This window comes from Monodelphis domestica, chromosome 2 (genome assembly GCF_027887165.1).
Source record: "Monodelphis domestica isolate mMonDom1 chromosome 2, mMonDom1.pri, whole genome shotgun sequence".
Lineage (NCBI taxonomy): Eukaryota > Metazoa > Chordata > Mammalia > Didelphimorphia > Didelphidae > Monodelphis > Monodelphis domestica.
The window spans coordinates 405,087,944-405,105,977 of record NC_077228.1 but is presented as its reverse complement, the minus strand read 5'-3'; the positions used below and the strand labels follow the sequence as shown (position 1 = coordinate 405,105,977).

The 18,034-nt window shown below is 36.4% G+C and overlaps 1 protein-coding gene across 4 annotated transcripts in view; it reads left to right on the top strand.

The window, feature by feature from the left end:
• MED23 (mediator complex subunit 23) overlaps window positions 1-18,034 on the top strand; it is a 69,059-nt gene that overhangs the window by 48,059 nt on the left and 2,966 nt on the right. For 2 of the 4 annotated variants that reach the window (XM_056818793.1, XM_056818792.1), the window contains 9 exons: window positions 1,653-1,823; window positions 2,440-2,656; window positions 3,341-3,577; window positions 4,447-4,612; window positions 5,014-5,086; window positions 11,275-11,489; window positions 12,715-12,835; window positions 13,945-14,076; window positions 17,963-18,006. In XM_056818793.1, coding sequence (XP_056674771.1) covers window positions 1,653-1,823; window positions 2,440-2,656; window positions 3,341-3,577; window positions 4,447-4,612; window positions 5,014-5,086; window positions 11,275-11,489; window positions 12,715-12,835; window positions 13,945-14,076; window positions 17,963-17,992 — 1,362 coding nt within the window. In that variant the 3' untranslated portion in view covers window positions 17,993-18,006. The remainder of the gene's footprint in view (window positions 1-1,652; window positions 1,824-2,439; window positions 2,657-3,340; window positions 3,578-4,446; window positions 4,613-5,013; window positions 5,087-11,274; window positions 11,490-12,714; window positions 12,836-13,944; window positions 14,077-17,962; window positions 18,007-18,034) is intronic. The other 2 variants (XM_003340484.4, XM_001380351.5) reach the window with 1 other exon arrangement.

Here is an 18,034-nt window from a genome sequence, read left to right as displayed (position 1 = left end):
GTTGATTTCCTTGCCAAGACAAGGAACCTACAACTGCAAATCCCTCCCCCCAAATTTCCTCTGTGACTTTGCCTTCTCTCATTCTTATCTTTATTTTCTTCCAGAGAAAGTACTAGCATGTTGATGTCTACCCCATCCTTTAAAAAAAAAAAAACAAACCTCATAGCATCCCGCAGTTATTCTCTTTCCCTTTATAGCCTAAATTCCAGAAAGAATCCGAGATGTTCCTGCCTCCACCTCCTTATCATCCATTTACTGCTTAACGCATTGCACACTAGCTTCTGATCCTACAAACAGCTAAGTCTACCTCTGAGGATCTGATCCCTGAGGTAAAAACCTCAAAACGGATCTGACAGGATTTTTAGATTAAAAACCTTCTGGAAAACACAGCAGGTATGGTCAGATCCTTTTCTAGATGTTCCCCAGGCAAACATAGAACCTCCAAAGTTGATTTAGGGGTTTCTCCTCCACAGTCAGGTTGAGGTAGCTAAGCTCATACAAGCTGCCTTTCCTTCACCCTTCCTGACAGGAAGAAACAAAGTCACTCACTAGCAGTTGTCACTTCTAAACTGTTCCTCCTCTGCCTTCTGCCTGCTAAAATCCTTTCTCTTGAGATACTGTGGTACAAAGTTTATATCACACTACTCAACTGAAACTAGTTTACCAGTACTTGTTAAATCAGATGACTTTTTCTCATTCCTCATCTTTTCATCTCTTTAGGTTCAAATACTATTGACCACAACTCTTGAATATTCTCTTAGCTTTTGTTGTACTATTCTCTCCTAGTCCTTCTTCTACCTGTTTTATTTTTCTTCTGAACTCTTCTTTGCTGACTTGTTAGCTGTCTGTTGCTCCTTTAGTATTGGTATCAATAAAGACTTTATCATGAGCTCTCTTCTCTGTTTTATTTTCTTTACTGATCTCATTCCCTAGGTTCAGTTATCATTTCCACACAGATGACTCCCGTATATTTATATGTGTAGTTCATTTTTTTCTTGATCTTCTATTGTCCACTCTCTGCTGAATGTTTCCTGAATATCCTGTTAGTGACACCCTGAACATGACCAAACTGAACTCCATATCTTCCCCATTCCCAAACTTGTCTTTTCTTCAAACTCTATCTTTGTTTAAGAATATCACTATCTTCCCAGTCATCTAGATTTATATTTTTCTTTTTGCATTGCAGTGATATAAATAATTTTGTAATTTAAGAAGGCTAGTCTTTTCAGTGCTGTTCAGGTTGAAGCAGTGGGTAATGAATTTAATATTGCAAATAAGATCAATAGAATTGAATTTAAAGGAAATATATCTATTAGTACATTACATAAAATGAATACTACTGATTTTTGATAGGTCCTGTTCATCAAGATAGCAGCCTGCTAGCTTGTAGTTGAGAACAAATCTAGTTACTATATATTTTTAGAAATTACACATATATACTATTTATATTTAAAATTTGAAATTTATAAAAAAACAGTGAGTGGTTTTTATTGCACAGCTTCACTATAAGCATCAATTATTCCAGAAGAGTTTTCTTTCACTAATAGCCTAAATATTTAAAATTTCTTTCTTTGAGTTTTCAAGTGACTATCATTTGCCATGATATTTGGAGATCTTTTATCAATGTTTTCACTTCCTCTTTTTCTCTAAAGGCTATGCGTAGTCATGAAGGAAATGAAGCTCAGGTTTGTTATTTCATAATTCAGTTGTTGTTGCTGAAGCCAAATGATTTTAGAAATCGAGTAAGTGATTTTGTGAAGGAGAACTCTCCAGAGCACTGGCTGCAGAATGACTGGCATACCAAGCATATGAATTATCACAAGGTACATTTTAATCAGTTTTATCATTTAAAATGAAGGTTTCAAATTGATCATTTTATAAACAGCAATGGTGTTCTCTGCAGTATGACTCCAGTTGTTTCCTCCATATAACAGCTTATAATGCCTTGAAGATTTTTGACAGTTGCTTTGTTTAATAGACTTTTAAGAATAAATTATGAGGAGGCAGCTAGGTGGCTCAGTGAATTGAGTGCCAGGCCTATCAGTGGGAGGTCCTCAGTTCAAATCTGGCCTCAGACACTTCCTAGCTGGGCAAGTCACTTAACCCCCATTGCCTAGCCCTTACTACTCTTCTGCCTTAGAACCTATAAGCAGTATTGATTCTAAGACAGAAGGCAAGGGTTATTTAAAAAAAATCAATTATGAGCCAAGTTAAAAAATATATTGGTCGTTTATGTCAAATATTATGCTTATGTTCTATTTGAAATATATTTTTTAAAAATAAGATTATAGAGACCTCTAAAATTAATTGGATAGTCTTCAATAAAACGGAAAATGTTTCTTTAAGAAAATTAGATTCCTAAATACTGTAATGTGCTTGTGTCTGTTTAGTCCTTTCATAAAAGAGAAAAAAACTTGAGCCTCTATTCAACTCCCACAGAAATATCCTGAGAAGCTGTATTTTGAGGGCCTAGCAGAGCAGGTCAATCCTCCCGTGCAGATCCAGCTCCCCTATCTTCCAATCTACTTTGGAAATGTGTGTCTCCGATTTCTGCCAGTATTTGATATAGTAATCCACAGATTTTTGGAATTGCTGCCAGTGTCCAAATCACTGGAGACTCTTCTGGATCACTTGGGAGGTTTATACAAGTTTCATGGTGAGCTCTTTTTATTTGTAAACATACTTTATTAGTTCCATAGTAAGAGGAAGTGTTTCATAATAGATAAGGAGTTTACCTTAGAGCCCGAAACAATTGAGTTAGAATCTCAGACTGTGTTACTCTGAGCAAATCTCTTAACCTTTCAGGGCTCTAGGAAACTCTTTAAGACCATAAGCTACAGAAAGGGTGCCCAACTTGTGTGGGTAGAAGGAGCTCTCTCATCTGGAAGTTCTCCACATTGGTGAAATCACAAGTTCAATCTCTTTCCCTTTCTCAGATTCCAAAAACATTGTTGGCCAGGCATAGCAATGCAGAAAGAGTAACTAATTTCATAAAATGGTCTCATTTCATAGTAATGGACAAATCTTTAACAGTTTTAGAAGAGGGATTGGTTCCAATTCATGAGTGGTGAATTAATGCATTTGAAAATATAATGGATGTTAGCATTTTTATGGGATAGATATCCCAGTCTTGTTTTCCTCCCTTCTTCACTGGGACATTGCTTTACCTTATGATTAAAAAACATCCATTGTTATGCTTTTTTTCCCCCCAGAGATGGCTTTATGTGCTTCTGAGCTCCTTTTTCAGAGAGCTGCCTTAGGCAGAACAATTCGCTTTTTCTCAGTCATTAATCAACTGCGTGCAAGTGCTACTGTGATTACATTTTTCTTTCCTTGGCAGACCGTCCAGTAACTTATTTGTATAATACTCTGCATTACTATGAGAGGCACCTGAGAGAGCGCCCAACCCTCAAAAGGAAGCTTGTCCATGCTATCATTGGCTCACTAAAAGATAATCGGCCACAGGGCTGGTGTCTAAGTGATACATATCTCAAAAATGCTATGAATGCACGAGAAGAAAACCCTTGGATCCCAGATGACTCTTATTATTGCAGACTAATTGGCAGACTAGTAGATAATATCCTTTTTCGTGTGTGTGTGTGTGTGTGTGTGTGTGTGTGTGTGTGTGTGTGTGTGTGTGTGTGTGTGTTTCAGTGGGACTGGCAGTGTTTCCAGGTAAAAAAAACTTCCTTTTTTCAAGATACTTTTATTGTTAAGACATATTTCTGGAGCAATCTGCCTTTTTTCAGCTTTTGAGTTCTTTGAAAACCCAATGTGTCTATATTAAATTCATGCCAGCAAACTATGTATTTGAAAGTAGATTTATAGAAATTTTACATTTATATCGATCTGTTTTTATTTCTAAACAGACTCATTCTAGTTGCATTGGTTATATTGTTTGGTGTCAGAGAATAAAATAAACTTATGTTATATAGATTTTTGAGTTTTCAACTTAGAGTAGTATAATGGATAAATATGAAACAATACTGTTCTTAGATTATTCTCTTTCCCACTCTTTGGGAGCTCAAGTGTGTTAGGTGTATGTGTCTGATCTAAGGACTTTTTGTAAGAAATAAATACCTCTCCTGTTATTGTGAGGTTCTTGGATTTTTTTCCATCCACATTTAATTTTTATTGTTAATTTTATTTATGTATTAATTTTTATTTAAATTCATCCATGTAGTATTTATTGTCTATATGTATTAAATAAGAAATGGATCCAGAAAGGTTAAAGGATTTATATAAAATCATAAGTTATAAATGATAGAACCAGGGTTCACACCTAAGCACTATCTGTCCAAATCCAGTCCTCTTACCACACTGTTGAAAAAACTTAATATTTTTATTTTTAAAACAGCTGATCCATCTGTTGTAGATATGAATAAAACACTTTTTCTAACATTTACTAAACTGAATTCCAGTATTATTTGCCTTGATTAATCACACCAATGGCTGGCAAATCTCCTGGTCCATTTCCAAACTGTGACTGGAGATTCAATGAATTTCCCAATCCAGCTGCCCATGCTCTTCATGTTACCTGTGTGGAGCTCATGGCTTTGTCTGTTCCAGGAACAGATGTTGGAAATGCCCTTCTAAATGTTGTCCTGAAGAGGTACGTAAGTTGTCCTATAGTTTAATAAGTGCGAGATGTTTCTAAATAAAATCACATTTATGTGAGGTCTGTTGCATATCTGTTTTACTAGTACTGTTGACAATTAGCCCCCAAAGTCCATGTTTCTCTAGTCTTTCTTTATAATGATCATCATCAAATGGGTACTGATGTCAAGGGAAAATGTGCAAGTGATTGTTCTAGTCATTTTTCCACCAAAGTGATTCTACCAAAGGATATACCACAAAGAAAACTTTAATAAAATAATCTCATTTTAATTGATGTAGATTAGTTTTTATGCCATGATTAGATAAATATTTGGACTGTCATCTTCAGATATTGCATGAAATGTTCCATAGATAAGAAACTATTTTTGTCTTTTCTTTTTTTTTTTTTGCTTGCAGTCAACCTTTAGTACAAAGAGAGAACATTACTGCCTGGATGAATGCAATTGGATTGATCATCACTGCCTTGCCAGTGAGTTAATGTTTTTAATTTGTTATTAAAAGAGAAATGATCACAAAGTTAAAAGGTTATCAAATACCACCAGTACATGAACAAGAATCCCTGTACAAAGTATCTGACAAGTGAAACCTCTTACTTCCATAGACTAGCCAATTGCCTTTCTTTAATCCTATGTGATTCCTATTGTGTTTTTCATGGTCTTTAAAAGATTACTAGCATTGGCTAAGCACTTATGTTTACTACTTCTTTCATGACTACTAAAAAAGGATAATTGGGCCTAGTGACTTAAATTGAATCAAGAAGCATTAGGTACTCTTTCTACCTCCTTAAATTTTTTTTTAAACCTCTACCTTCCATTTTAGAGTCAATACTGTATATTGGCTCCAAGGCAGAAGAGTGGTAAGGGCTAGGCAATGAGGGTCAAGTGACTTGCCCAGGGTCACATAGCTGGGAAGTATCTGAGGTCAAATTTGAACCTAGGACTTCCTGTCTCTAGGCCTGACTCTCAATCCACTGAGCCACCAACTGCCCCTACCTCCTTAAATTTTAACCTGGTCAGTGAATTAATTCACTATATTTCCACAATGCTCTTTAACAGTCTGGAACTTCTCTTTTCTTCCTTATCGGAATTTTATCTCCTGATGTCTTCAGTATTTCATCATTCCATGTATCATATCTATCCTTTTCCTTCTGGTTATTGGATTGGTTTATAGGAATATATTCCTAAAATATATGCTATTCTGTTTCTTTTAAATCCTTTTGAATAAGGTATACTCTTTTAGGATCGTATTTAGTCACTGGTATTCCAAAACTCAATAATATCCATGATATCAAATTTACCTCCTTCAATAGAAAATCAGATCCAGAATATTAGCTTTTTGTTGTTGTTCTCTCTATCTTCTGAATTTATTTATTTATTTATAGTTTGTTGTACATACTTTTTTGCTGCCACTTCACACTTTTGGTAGAAGTATAATATGGGGAAAGAGCACAGGATTTAAGGGTAGGAGAAACCTATGCTTGAATAACTAGTTCTGTGACTCTGGGCAAGATGTTTTGAACTTAATGCATGGAGAACTTTATATTTATCCCTATTTTATCCAGTTAAATTTGGTTTATTTTTGAAAGTACCCTTTCCTACTAAGTACTGTAGAAACACTCACATGTGTACTTCCCATCTCCTTTTTTTCTCATCTGACAGGATCTTCATCTTTGTGTTTGCAGTTATTAAATCTGCATTTCAGCACAATCCCATGATTACAGATTATCTCCATAAATTAAATTTTAAGTTAGCTGATTCCTGAAGATACAATGAAAGTTCCTTTAGCCATCTCCAGATTTTATATTTTCAGATAGGTCACTTCTAAGGAAAAATTCTCTGTTGACAACTGATTCTGTTAGGAAGAGATTTCTTTTTTTTTCTGTGGGGTTTTCCTTAATGGACTTCCCTGACCAGCAGGGTCCCACAAGGGAAGGGGCTCACCTTTGTGATGGGACTCGAGGAGAGGTAGGAACTGAGAACCAGGGTGGAAATGAAAGACAGGGACAAGTCAGTGGTTGGATAGGGCAGGCAATCCCTATGATACTCCCTTGATAGGAAAGTATGAGTACAAAGGAACACAAGGTGGAGGAGGAGATTAAGATAGGAAATGCAGGCCGAGATGGTTACAGCCTCGGGGAAGGAGAAGGTTAAGAGGAGAGAGACACATAGTCATTGAGGAGCCCAGTGGAGCTCCATGAAAGGGAGAAAGGCCAAGAGGAAGTTCATGGGTTTGCCTCTGAATTTATTCCTGTCCTGCCTGGGCGGTACTCCCAAGGACGTAGTACCCACATCACAAAGTATAGACAATTAAGATTGGGTGGCAAGGTAGAGGGAACACCTTTGGGCGTGTAGATTGCAAACCTTGGTGCTTTCCCGGGGAATTGAGTCCGAGCATGTTAATGAGTTCGTCTTAGCCAAGGGCCACATGGCCAGTTCAAGGTTACATTCACAAGCCTCATTGGTATAACCTTATGCTTGAAGACACAGTCGCCATACAGTCATTTATATTTCATAGATGTGAATATGCTTGGGATGCTACATTTTCAAATTTATTTACTTAATTAATTGATTTAGAATATTTTCCCTCAGTTACATGATTCATGTTCTTTTCCTCTCCTACTCCCTCCCTCCTTCTGTAGCCAACAAACAATTCCACTGGGTTTTATATATGTCACTGATCAAGACCTATTTCCATATTATTGTTTGCAAATAGAATGATTATTTTAGAGTCTACAATCCCAATCATATCCCCAGTGAACCATATGATCAAACAGTTGCTTTTCTTCTTCTGTGTTTCCACTCCCACAGTTCTTCCTCTGAATGCGGATAGTGTTCTTTTTCCTAAGTCCCTCAATTGTCCTGGGTCATTGCATTGCTGCTAGTTGAGAAGTCTGTTACATTTGATTGTGCCACAGTGTATCAGTCTCTGTGTACAACGTTATACTGGTTCTGCTCCTTTCACTCTGCATCAATTCCTGGAGATCCTTCCAGTTCACATGGAATTCCTCCAGTTCATTATTCCTTTTAGCACAACAGGAATAGATTTCTTGTTAATATCTCTTCAGTCATAAATGACTTTACTGACCTTTAGCTTAATTATTAAACAAATTTTCTTTATTGAATCATGAGCTTCTTTCCTATACCTACAAGAAAAAACAGTAATTGGCTTTATTTTATTTTGTTTTTTACCCTTTCTGCATTATTAGCAACAGAGACAGAAGGAAAAGGACTAGGCAAGTTGGATTAAGTGACTTGCCCAGGGTCACATCATTAGGAAATATCTGAGGCCAGATTTGAGCCCAAGTCCTCCATACTCTAGACCTGGCTCTCTATCCACTGTGTCACTTAGATGCCCTGAGTAATTGGTTTTCATTCTGGTGTCACACCATACACAAAAATTTTAGTACTCAATGTTGTAAGATAGTTGTCATAAATGTTTTTCTCTTCCAGGATAAATAACCTTAAGTTCCTCTATAATTCTTCATGTGACATATCTTCCAGAACTATCCTAATCTCATCTCTTTCCAGATACCTGATAGTCTTTCATCTTCCTTCTTAAAACGTAGTAGCCAGTACTGAACACAATATTCCTTCAGCTAATTACATGATTATGCAACCTAGTCAAGTATACCTTACCTATATCAGTACAATTTACTAGCTTTTTGTCAATTGTGTCATTCTTCCTGAATTATATTGAACTCATAGTCAACTTAAAGTCCCTAAGCCTTTTTTCATATGAGCTATCACTTATAAACCTAAGAAATGATATATAACTATAAGTTGTCATTCTATGCTTGTGTGCTCTTAATAAAAGACTTCCATCATTTTTCTTCTTCAAGTTTCTCCTTGTTAGCTTTGGCTCCTTGTTCCAGCCTGTTAAGATTTTTCTTAATCTTCCTTCTAATATAGACATGAACTCCCTTTCCTAGTTTTACTTCATCTGTACGTTTGGTAAGAATATCCTCTGTCTTATCTACTATGTTGATTTAAAAAAAAAAAGAACAGTAATATGCTACTAAGGTCCTCTCTTTAGGTTGAGCTTAGTTATTGAATAAACAATACTTGACCCCCAAAACCATCTGCCTTACCCAACCTAACTCTGGCCTGCATAGCAGGTGGGGATCTTACCCTGCAGTCTTAACACCCCCAAAAAAATGTACAAAAACTTTTGCAAAAACAATTCCATTCACCATTAGAACATAGGATATGCACAGGCTTATAGACAAAATGAAATCCAGTAGACATGAAAGACAAACAGCTCTTGTTAAGAGAGAACTTAGCAGTTATCAAATCCAAATAGCAATCCTGAGTGAAACAAGACTGTCAGGTTAAGACCAGCTTACTGAAGTCAGAGCCGGAGACATTTTTCTGGAGTGGTCACCATAATAAGGCACACCATGAAGCTGGCATTGGTTTCACAATCAAATTTAATCTAATCAACAGTTTTATGCCTCCCCAAAAGAGTGAATGACAGGCTCACAACAGGTAATTGTCACTAGCAGTAAAATGCCAGACCACTATTTTCAGTGTGTATGCTCCCACCAGGATGACCCCCTGATGAGGTCAAATAAAAATTTTAAGAAGACTTGAAAACTCTTAACTGTGGGCCAAAAGAAGACCAGCTTGTAATGCTAGGAGACTTTAATGCCAAAGTAGGTACAGACTGTCAGATGTGTCAGGAAACCCTTGGAAGGAATGAAACCAGAAACAGCAACAGCATGAATCACTCACTGCTGAAGATTTGTGCATCTCATGACTTTCTTATCACCAACACTTTGAGCCAACACACACTTGACAACAGTGGAACAGAAAAGAAATAGGCAGCCAGAGTTTTGATGTCCAGTGCTGCATTTACCCATCTGGGTCAGAATACTCAAAAACATAAGCATTGGTTTGATGAAAATGATGGCAAATGGTGGCTCAGTGAGTTGAAAGTCAACCCCAGAAGGGGTCATACTATGGTTCAAATCTGTGCAACCCCCAGCAAATTACTTAACCCCAATTGCCTAGGCCTTATGCCTGCTTCTTCTGCCTTGGAACAAGAACTGAGTTGATTCTATGACTGAAGGTAAGAGTTTTAAAAAAATAGAGAGAAAATAGTAGGGAAATTCAGAAGCTACTAAATGAAAAGAGAACTCCATAGGGTTTACCAGTACAATAGTTCATCTCTAAGAAGGCAGTGTTTAACTCCATCAGAAGTAAAGTGCAAATGAAAAGCTTAGAGCGATACAGGATTCTTGACTCAGTAACAAGGCAGATGAAATTGAGTTTTATGCTGATGCTCTAAAGGCTATTGCACACTTTTCATGAGGCAAGCACTCACACAGAGGTCAGAAGTGATACTAGAACACTCTCTGAAGAAATTTGGTATCGATGAGAGACCTGAAAGACATTGGTGCAGAACCGTCCAGCATGGTGTGCTTGCATATAAAGAAGGCATTGCGCTCTGTGAGAAAGCAGAATGATAGTAGCTCAAAGAAACATGAGATGTTTAAATTTAGAGACATCTCTATCCCAAATATTAATATTTGTTCCCAGCCTATGGTAGAGCCATCAGAGCTTATGTTGGTCAGATAAGCCAGACCCATTGTGCATTGACCCAGCATAGTGATGTCATTTTGGTCCTCTTTGACTATGAAGGAAAATAACTAGGCAACTTTGGGTACAGTTGCTCAATTACAATGCATCTTCTTAATTATACTGTCATCAAAATCACATTTCTCAATCTTGTTTAGAACAACTTGCCTTCTTTGATACTTAGAAGGATCTGTGACTTCTCTAAGTTAGTACTGACTCTTGGTTCATGTCACAAATCTGCCATATCATTCTCTGCCTTTATTGTCCTCAGGGACCTTACATGAGAAGGACATAATACATATATAGCATTTAACAAACAGATAAAAGAGTTGAGGCATAGGGTGGTAAATTATTACTTGCTCATGGTCACACAACTAATAAGTGTCGGAGATATGGATTAGAAATAGAGGCTCTTCTAATTCCAATACTAGAACTTTTCCTATGTTCTACTATCTCTAAAAACTGGGGGGGAGAGGGGGGAAACTAATAACTCCCATCCAACCAAATGGTGGGTGCCTCTCTGTTGCTTTTATCTTAGCAGAACCAGTTTAGTACTGCGACTAGTCATCCATTTTCTCATTCTCACTACATGACTATCCCATCTCCTTTTCCAATTATACATCTATATTATATGTTATCTTTTATTTTGCTTTTTAAATCAAAAGTTATTATTGGTGATCTGCTGTAGTCTCTTTGTATCACTAGTACATTGGTCTTTCTGTTGGGAAAACCACAATTTTGATTCTTCAGAAATCATAGTATTTCATAATTCATAGCATTGTGATACCATGGCAGAATTTTAATGATAGAAAGGTATTGTGGTGTTAGGGACCATCCAGGACAGCCCTTTGAAAGGCATTTTAGTACTTCTGTGACCATAGGAGTTCCAACTAAGGAATTTTAAAAAAAAGAAATTCAGACCAAATGAAAGCTAGAGAGATTTTATTTTTTTTTTGTTCAAGGGATTTTAAAAGGATTATGTCTTTTCAGACTTTTGGATAAAAGAATTGAATGCATGAAATATTAGAGTAAATTATTTGTTTATGGAGTATTTTTGTGTTTTGTGGTATTTATTTTTAAGGAGCCATATTGGATTGTCCTTCATGATCGAATTGTGAGTGTTATTAACAGTCCAAGCTTCATCTCTGAGACAGAATGGGTTGGATACCCATTTCAACTTTTTGACTTTACTGCTTGTCACCAGTCCTATTCAGTGATGAGCTGCAGCTACACTCTGGCTTTGGCACATGCTGTGTGGCATCATTCTAGCATTGGACAACTTTCTCTCATCCCCAAGTAAGTGGTCTAGCTACTTTAGTAATTAAGTAAAAGTCTTGTTTAGGCACAGAGCAAAAGTTTGATCAATTATAAGAATTGAGGAACATAATGTTCTTTGAATTTTAGATTTACTCCATCCTGCTTAGTCTTTAGAATTCTAGCAACCAGGAATGTATATATGCACCCCCACTTAAGGATTAACTGTAGGGGAGGATGACCTGTGACCAGCATGTGCTAGCAAGTGACAAATCAGAAACAACTGGCTGACCTGCTGGGCTGTCCTAAGTCAAGCTTAAGCCACCATTGGTACATGTGAAATACCAGAAGTGATGTAAAGAACTGCCTATATATTTCATGTGACTTCCTGTGATTACTCTCTCGGCGGCGTTGGGAGCTTTTGGTGGCATTTGGCTTGCTCGTGGCTTTGGCCTACTTTGGCATTGGAGGTCACTGGGAGGAGCTCTGTAGAGTGGTTTAGGTGAGAGGGTTTCCTTGAAGGACCTTGGTGAATGAAAAGGCTGACTCCTTTTTTCCTTGACCCACTGAAGGTACTATCCTCCAAGGAGGCCCCTCATCTTAGAGGCAGCCTTGTAACTGGAAGCCGAGTTAGATTTAATCTTCTGAGAAGGCCCTTTGGCTGAGACCTCTGAATGCCCCTTAGCTTAGGCCAAGCCGGAGAAAATCTTATACATTTTCCCTCTTCTCCTTCTTCTTAATTTCTTCCTTCTATTGTAATTAAACCACCATAAAATCCCAAACTGACTTGAGTATTTCATTGGGATCAAATTTAAATCTCTGGCAACAACTAATATAATTATTTCAGTCTTAACCCCAAAATTTACCCTTAACAGTTTTGATGATGATGAATTGGATTTTCACAATAGCTAAAAAGTTTTATAACTGAAAAAATACTTATAATTCCCACATGACAGTCTAGCTCAGTGCCTTTGCTCTCCCCCTGCCTAGGATGGTGGTCCTTTGTAAGGCCTATTGCAAAGAATACTTTGTTTCCTTCAAGAGTCAACATCAGCACTGATTTCTACATGAAGCCTTTACTATATTATCTTTTCTACTCCCTCCGCCTGCTTGTGCTGCCCTTGACAAAACTACCTTGTATGCACACACACATACTCTCTCTTTCTCTGTCTGTCTCTGTCTCTGTCTCTCGTCTTTCCTCCTCCTCCTTCCCTAATGGTCAACATGGTGCATAATAAGTACTTAATGAATGTTCTTTAAATTCTAGGTTTCTCACTGAAGCACTCCTTCCCATAATAAAGACTGAATTTCAGCTACTTTATGTGTACCACCTTGTAGGGCCTTTTTTACAAAGATTTCAGCAAGAGAGAACTCGGTGCATGATAGAGGTAAAATGTGGCTTCTTTTTGTCTGTCCTATGTTTAGCAAACTAGAAATCAGAGCTAGAAAGCATCAGAATAGCTATTTAGTACACGAGTTACTCTAAGTGGCCTAAAGTTGCAATGGGGAACACCAACGTGAACTCAAAGAGAGAAATGAGCCCATTGTTTCTAATCTACTACCGTCATTGTTATCTAGTTGGCAGAACATCCTATATCCCTCCCAGCTTGTTATATCTTAGGGGGAAACACTGGTGACTCCTTCAACTTTTCTGCAGAAATGCAAAGATCAGATGGCCATTTATGTTGTGGAGAGGTTTCTTGCTTTGCTACAATTTGGATTAGATAGACTCTTGAATTGTCATACAACTCTTAGATTCTTTGATTCTGTAATTAGAAATAGGGGAAATGACTAATATTATACAAAAGGAAATAAAGTCCAAACCCTGTTCATAAATAGCCCTGTAAACTATGAATGTACTTGTACTGCATTTCAAATTATATTCCTATTTCTTTCAAATAATGTATATCTTTCCAGAGTTAATGTCCATCTTGATTTTATGCTGCTAAATCTCAGTGGTTTCTATTAGTTCAGATTTGTTTTCCTCTGAAAGAAAGAGCTATCTTTTAAGTATCAGTATTCTTTTAAGGATAGTGTATGGCTTTAAGTCATAGAATATTATAGTCTCAAAAGAATTAAAGTTGCAACTTGGCCCAAAAGGAAATGGAGGAAGCTGCATGTAGGTGTCTACAGCATGTTATCAACGGAGAATTGTGCCTAAGAAGTGATGTCATATCAAGATTGTAAAAAATGAGTTGTGTTGCTGGAGTTGAGGAATCTCGCACACTTCATTCAACCATGAGGCTGAACAACACTTCTAGATGAACATGTATCAGTCATGTAGAATAATATATGAATTGGTAGTAATCTGTACTATTTACAGGAGTTGCCACATTGGGGAGATTACAGATCCTTTAAAATATCAAAGTATAGATTCAACTCATGCTAGAATACAGAAATTTTGTGTCTGGGCATTTATGCAATAATTAAATTGAATTAAGTAGATATATTAAATAATTCAGACCATTTTATCAGCTTATCTTTGTTTATTAAACAGATTGGAGTGGCATTTTATGATATGCTTTTGAATGTAGACCAGTGTAGCACCCACTTACACTACATGGATCCCATTTGTGACTTCTTATATCATATGAAATATATGTTTACTGGTGACAGTGTGAAAGATCAGGTAAGTGTTATTTAATGTGAATAATTTCTGGACCACTAAACACAAAGTAAAGATTGTTTTGTAACATGAGCCATAATATCCAGTAAAACTGGCTTTCATTGGAGTACTTCATAGAATGGTCTGGCTCAATGCTTTTGCTGGCTCTTTCTTCTTCCTTGTAGATTGGATTCCCTTCTAATGTCTGCTCCACAAAATCAGGGAAGCATTCTAATATAATTTTTTTTCTACATTGTTTTATTAAGGGATCATCTATACGTGTAAAGTAAATTACTTTATGTTTAAATATAAAGGAAATTATTTAAATGTAAAAAAAATAGGAGGTGAAATGAACTTTGGGAGTCTTTGATATAGCTTTGTTTATGCAGGAATCCCACATCTGTTTATTATTCTCCCCTTCTTTCTTTTTTTTTTAAACCCTTACCATCTGTCTTGTAACCAATATGGTATATTGATTCCAAAGCAGAAGAATGGTAAGGGCTAGGCAGTGTGGGGGTTAAGTGACTTGCCCAGGGTCACACAGCTAGGAAGTGTCTGAGGTCAAATTTGAACCCAGGACCTCCTGTCTCTAGGCCTGACTCTTGGTCCACTGAGCATCCTTGTCACTGTAACCATAGACCTTAATCTATGTAGAGAAGAATGAGCAATATGAATCTAGTGTCCTTGTGTCCCAGAAATTTTGTTAGTTAGATGGGGAAATGGTTCAAAGTAAGAACATTTTACATTGAGGAATACTTTTCAGGTTTCAGATTTAGGTTTAATTAACTTTGAGCCAATTAAAAGCAGAGGAAAATAACAGTATAATAATTGTAATAATAGATGACAATAAATAGTAGCAAGCATTTATATAGTACTTCAGAGTTTGCAAAATGCTCTCCATATGTTACCTCAGTTGATTCTCACAACTACCTTATGGGGGGAAATACTGTTATCTTCATTTTACAGATGGGGAAGTGAGTCTGAGAGAGGTTAAAGGAATTGCCTGATATCTCATAGTTACTAAGTGTTTGAGGCAAGGGAAAGGAATTACTGTATGTTCATTATTTTTCTGGATTCCCTTTTGCGCGTTGCCACTTTTTTCAGCCATCTATGATTGTCATCTTTGATTCTTTTCTCAACTTTGTCTTTCACACCGCATCTTATTATTTTATTCTCCATAAATGCATTCTCTTAGACTAAGTTGGAAATCCTAAAAATCAAAGGAGAAATTAATCAAATTGAAAGTTAAAGAACTATTGAACTAATAAATAAGATTAGGAAATGGTTCTATGAAAAAACAAATAAAATAATGTATTGGTTAATTTGATTTAAAAAAGGAAGAAGAGAATCAAATTACCTCTATCAAAAATGAAAAGGGTGATTTCACTTCTAATGAAGCAGAAATTAAGGCAATTATTAGAAGCTATTTTTAAAATTTTTATTTAGTCAATTTAGAACATTATTCCTTGGTTACCAGAATCATATTCTTTCCCTCCCTCCCATCCTCTCACCTTTTCCCATAACTGACGCACAATTCCACTGGGTATTTCATGTGTCCTTGATCAAAACCTATTTCCATGGTGTTGATGTTTGCACTAGGATGATCATTTAGAGTCTCCATCCCCACCCATATCCCCCTCGATGCATGTACTCAGGCAGTTGATTTTCTTTGATGTTTTATTAGAAGCTTTTTTGACCAATTATATGACAATAAATCTGACAATCTAGATGAAATGGATGAATATTTACAAAAATGTAAGTTGCCTTAGATTAAGAAAAGAGACAAGAGAATACTTAAATAATCCCATCTCAGAAAAAGAAATTGGACAAGCCATCAAACTCCATAGGGAAAAATCCCCAAGGCCAGATGGATTCACAAATGAATTCTATCAAACATTTATAGAATAATTAATCCCAATATTATACAAACTATGTAACAAAATAAGCAAAGGAGTCTCACCAAATTCCTTTTAGGACACAAATATGGTATTTATATTGATAAATACATTCTCGAATCCCATTTCTCATTTATTGTTTTGTTCCCACTGTCTTCTTCCTTCAAACTAGCATTACCTTTCACCTGCACTATTGTAACAGCCTCCTAATAGATCTCCGTACCTCCAGTCTGTCCCTGCTACCAACCCGGATTATTGCTATACTTTGTTGGCAGATTCATCTTCTTAATCATGTCATTCCACTAATTTAAAAAAAAAGTTCATTCATTTTCTGTTGCCTGTCAAAGTCCAAACCTTACCCATGATCTTAATTGTTTTAGGTTGATTTCTGGAAGATTAGCCCTCACTGTATTATTCTCCTGGTTATAAATGTTTAATATGATAAAATATTGTCTCCATAAATTGATGTTTAAGGTCTTCAACCATCCTGTTTTGACTTCAAGTTTTTTAGATTATACCCCTTCACACACCCTGAATCTGAACCAGATGAGATTTAGCTTAGATATTACATCCTATGAAGCTTTCTTTCTCCTCCTAAATACTTCTTCCCAGAATGTCTTTAGAATACTCTTTATGGATTTCTCTTTTGCCATTTCACTCCTTCACCTCACCTATCTAGTCTGGTGTCAATGTCTTGTTTCTGTGTCCACACCAATCCTCTGTATACTTTCTTTCCCCTCACACAGCCTCCACCCTGTTTTAGATACTCATCACCTCATGCTTAGGATTATTGCAGTACTCTAATGGATGGTGTTCTTGCCTCAAGTCTTTCCCCACTCTTAATATATTCACCATTCAGATGCCAGGGTGATTGTCACCACTTATTCAGTAAACTCCAATGAGTTAACGTATAGGACAAATATTAAAGGGCTTTGTTTGGAAAACTCTTCATAACTTGGTGCCCTCCTGCCTTTATGGTCTTTTTATACCTTACCATACTTTACTCCTATTTTTGTATTTACTCTGTAATTTAACTACACTGGCCTCCAGTGTTATTCCTTGAATTCAGTCCTCCATTTCCCCATTCATTCCCAAGTACTTTTTTAGTTGTCCTTCATTCTTGGAATGTTCTCCCTTTTCATTTCTGTCTCCTAGATTTCCTGACTACCTTGAATAACCTTCTCACATTCCACCTTGCAAGAAACTTTTTGGGAAAAGTTTCCCACTCTCTTCCCTACTGCTAATTTCTTTTCTCTGAGACTACCTTCATTTACATTGTATACTGTGTAACCATACATTTATACTGGAAGTACTGTATTTTTGCCCCTCTTTCCATCCCCTGCACTTAGCATGGTGCTTGGAACATAGTAAGCACTTAATAAATTCTTGTTGACTAACTGATTTGTGTAGACCTTGATCTCTCCTTTCTCCCACTTCCAAAACACTATAAGATTTTACAGTGACTTTATATGCAGAATATACTTAATAATTGTGAATTCATTAGTTCAAAGACATCCATCAACTTTTTTTTCCTTGACCTTGTACTCCTCACCTTAACTTTAGCCAAAATATATTATTTATTATTACTCAAACATTCTCTTACTTAATTTAACACATCTGGATCTCTTTCCTATGCCTGGAATAACCTCCCCTAACTTTTGTACTTGATAAGTGCAAGATCCTGTTTATCTGCTAAGACCAGTTCAAATTTTACTCTCCTCACTTCAGAAAGTTTTCCCTGATTCCATCCTCCATCAAAGTCCCTTACATTCAGCCCGTTGAACTATGAAGTCATATTATTTCTCTCTTATGCATCTATCACAATTCAGTTTGTATTAGTTATTTGTTTCATGTTTTATATCTGTTAGCTTTTAAATTCTCAAAAACAGGGTCTTTGTCTTATTATTTTTAAAACCCTCCCAAAGCCTAGCACAGGGTACATTGTGTATAGTAGCCAGTTTTAATATATGTTTATTTAATGAATATTGACTCATTCTTTCACTATTTTTTGGCAGTGTCTTTTCTTGACAGAGTTGGGAGACTGATAAATGGTGATAAGGTAGAGTCTAGATCTCTTCCCCTCTTAG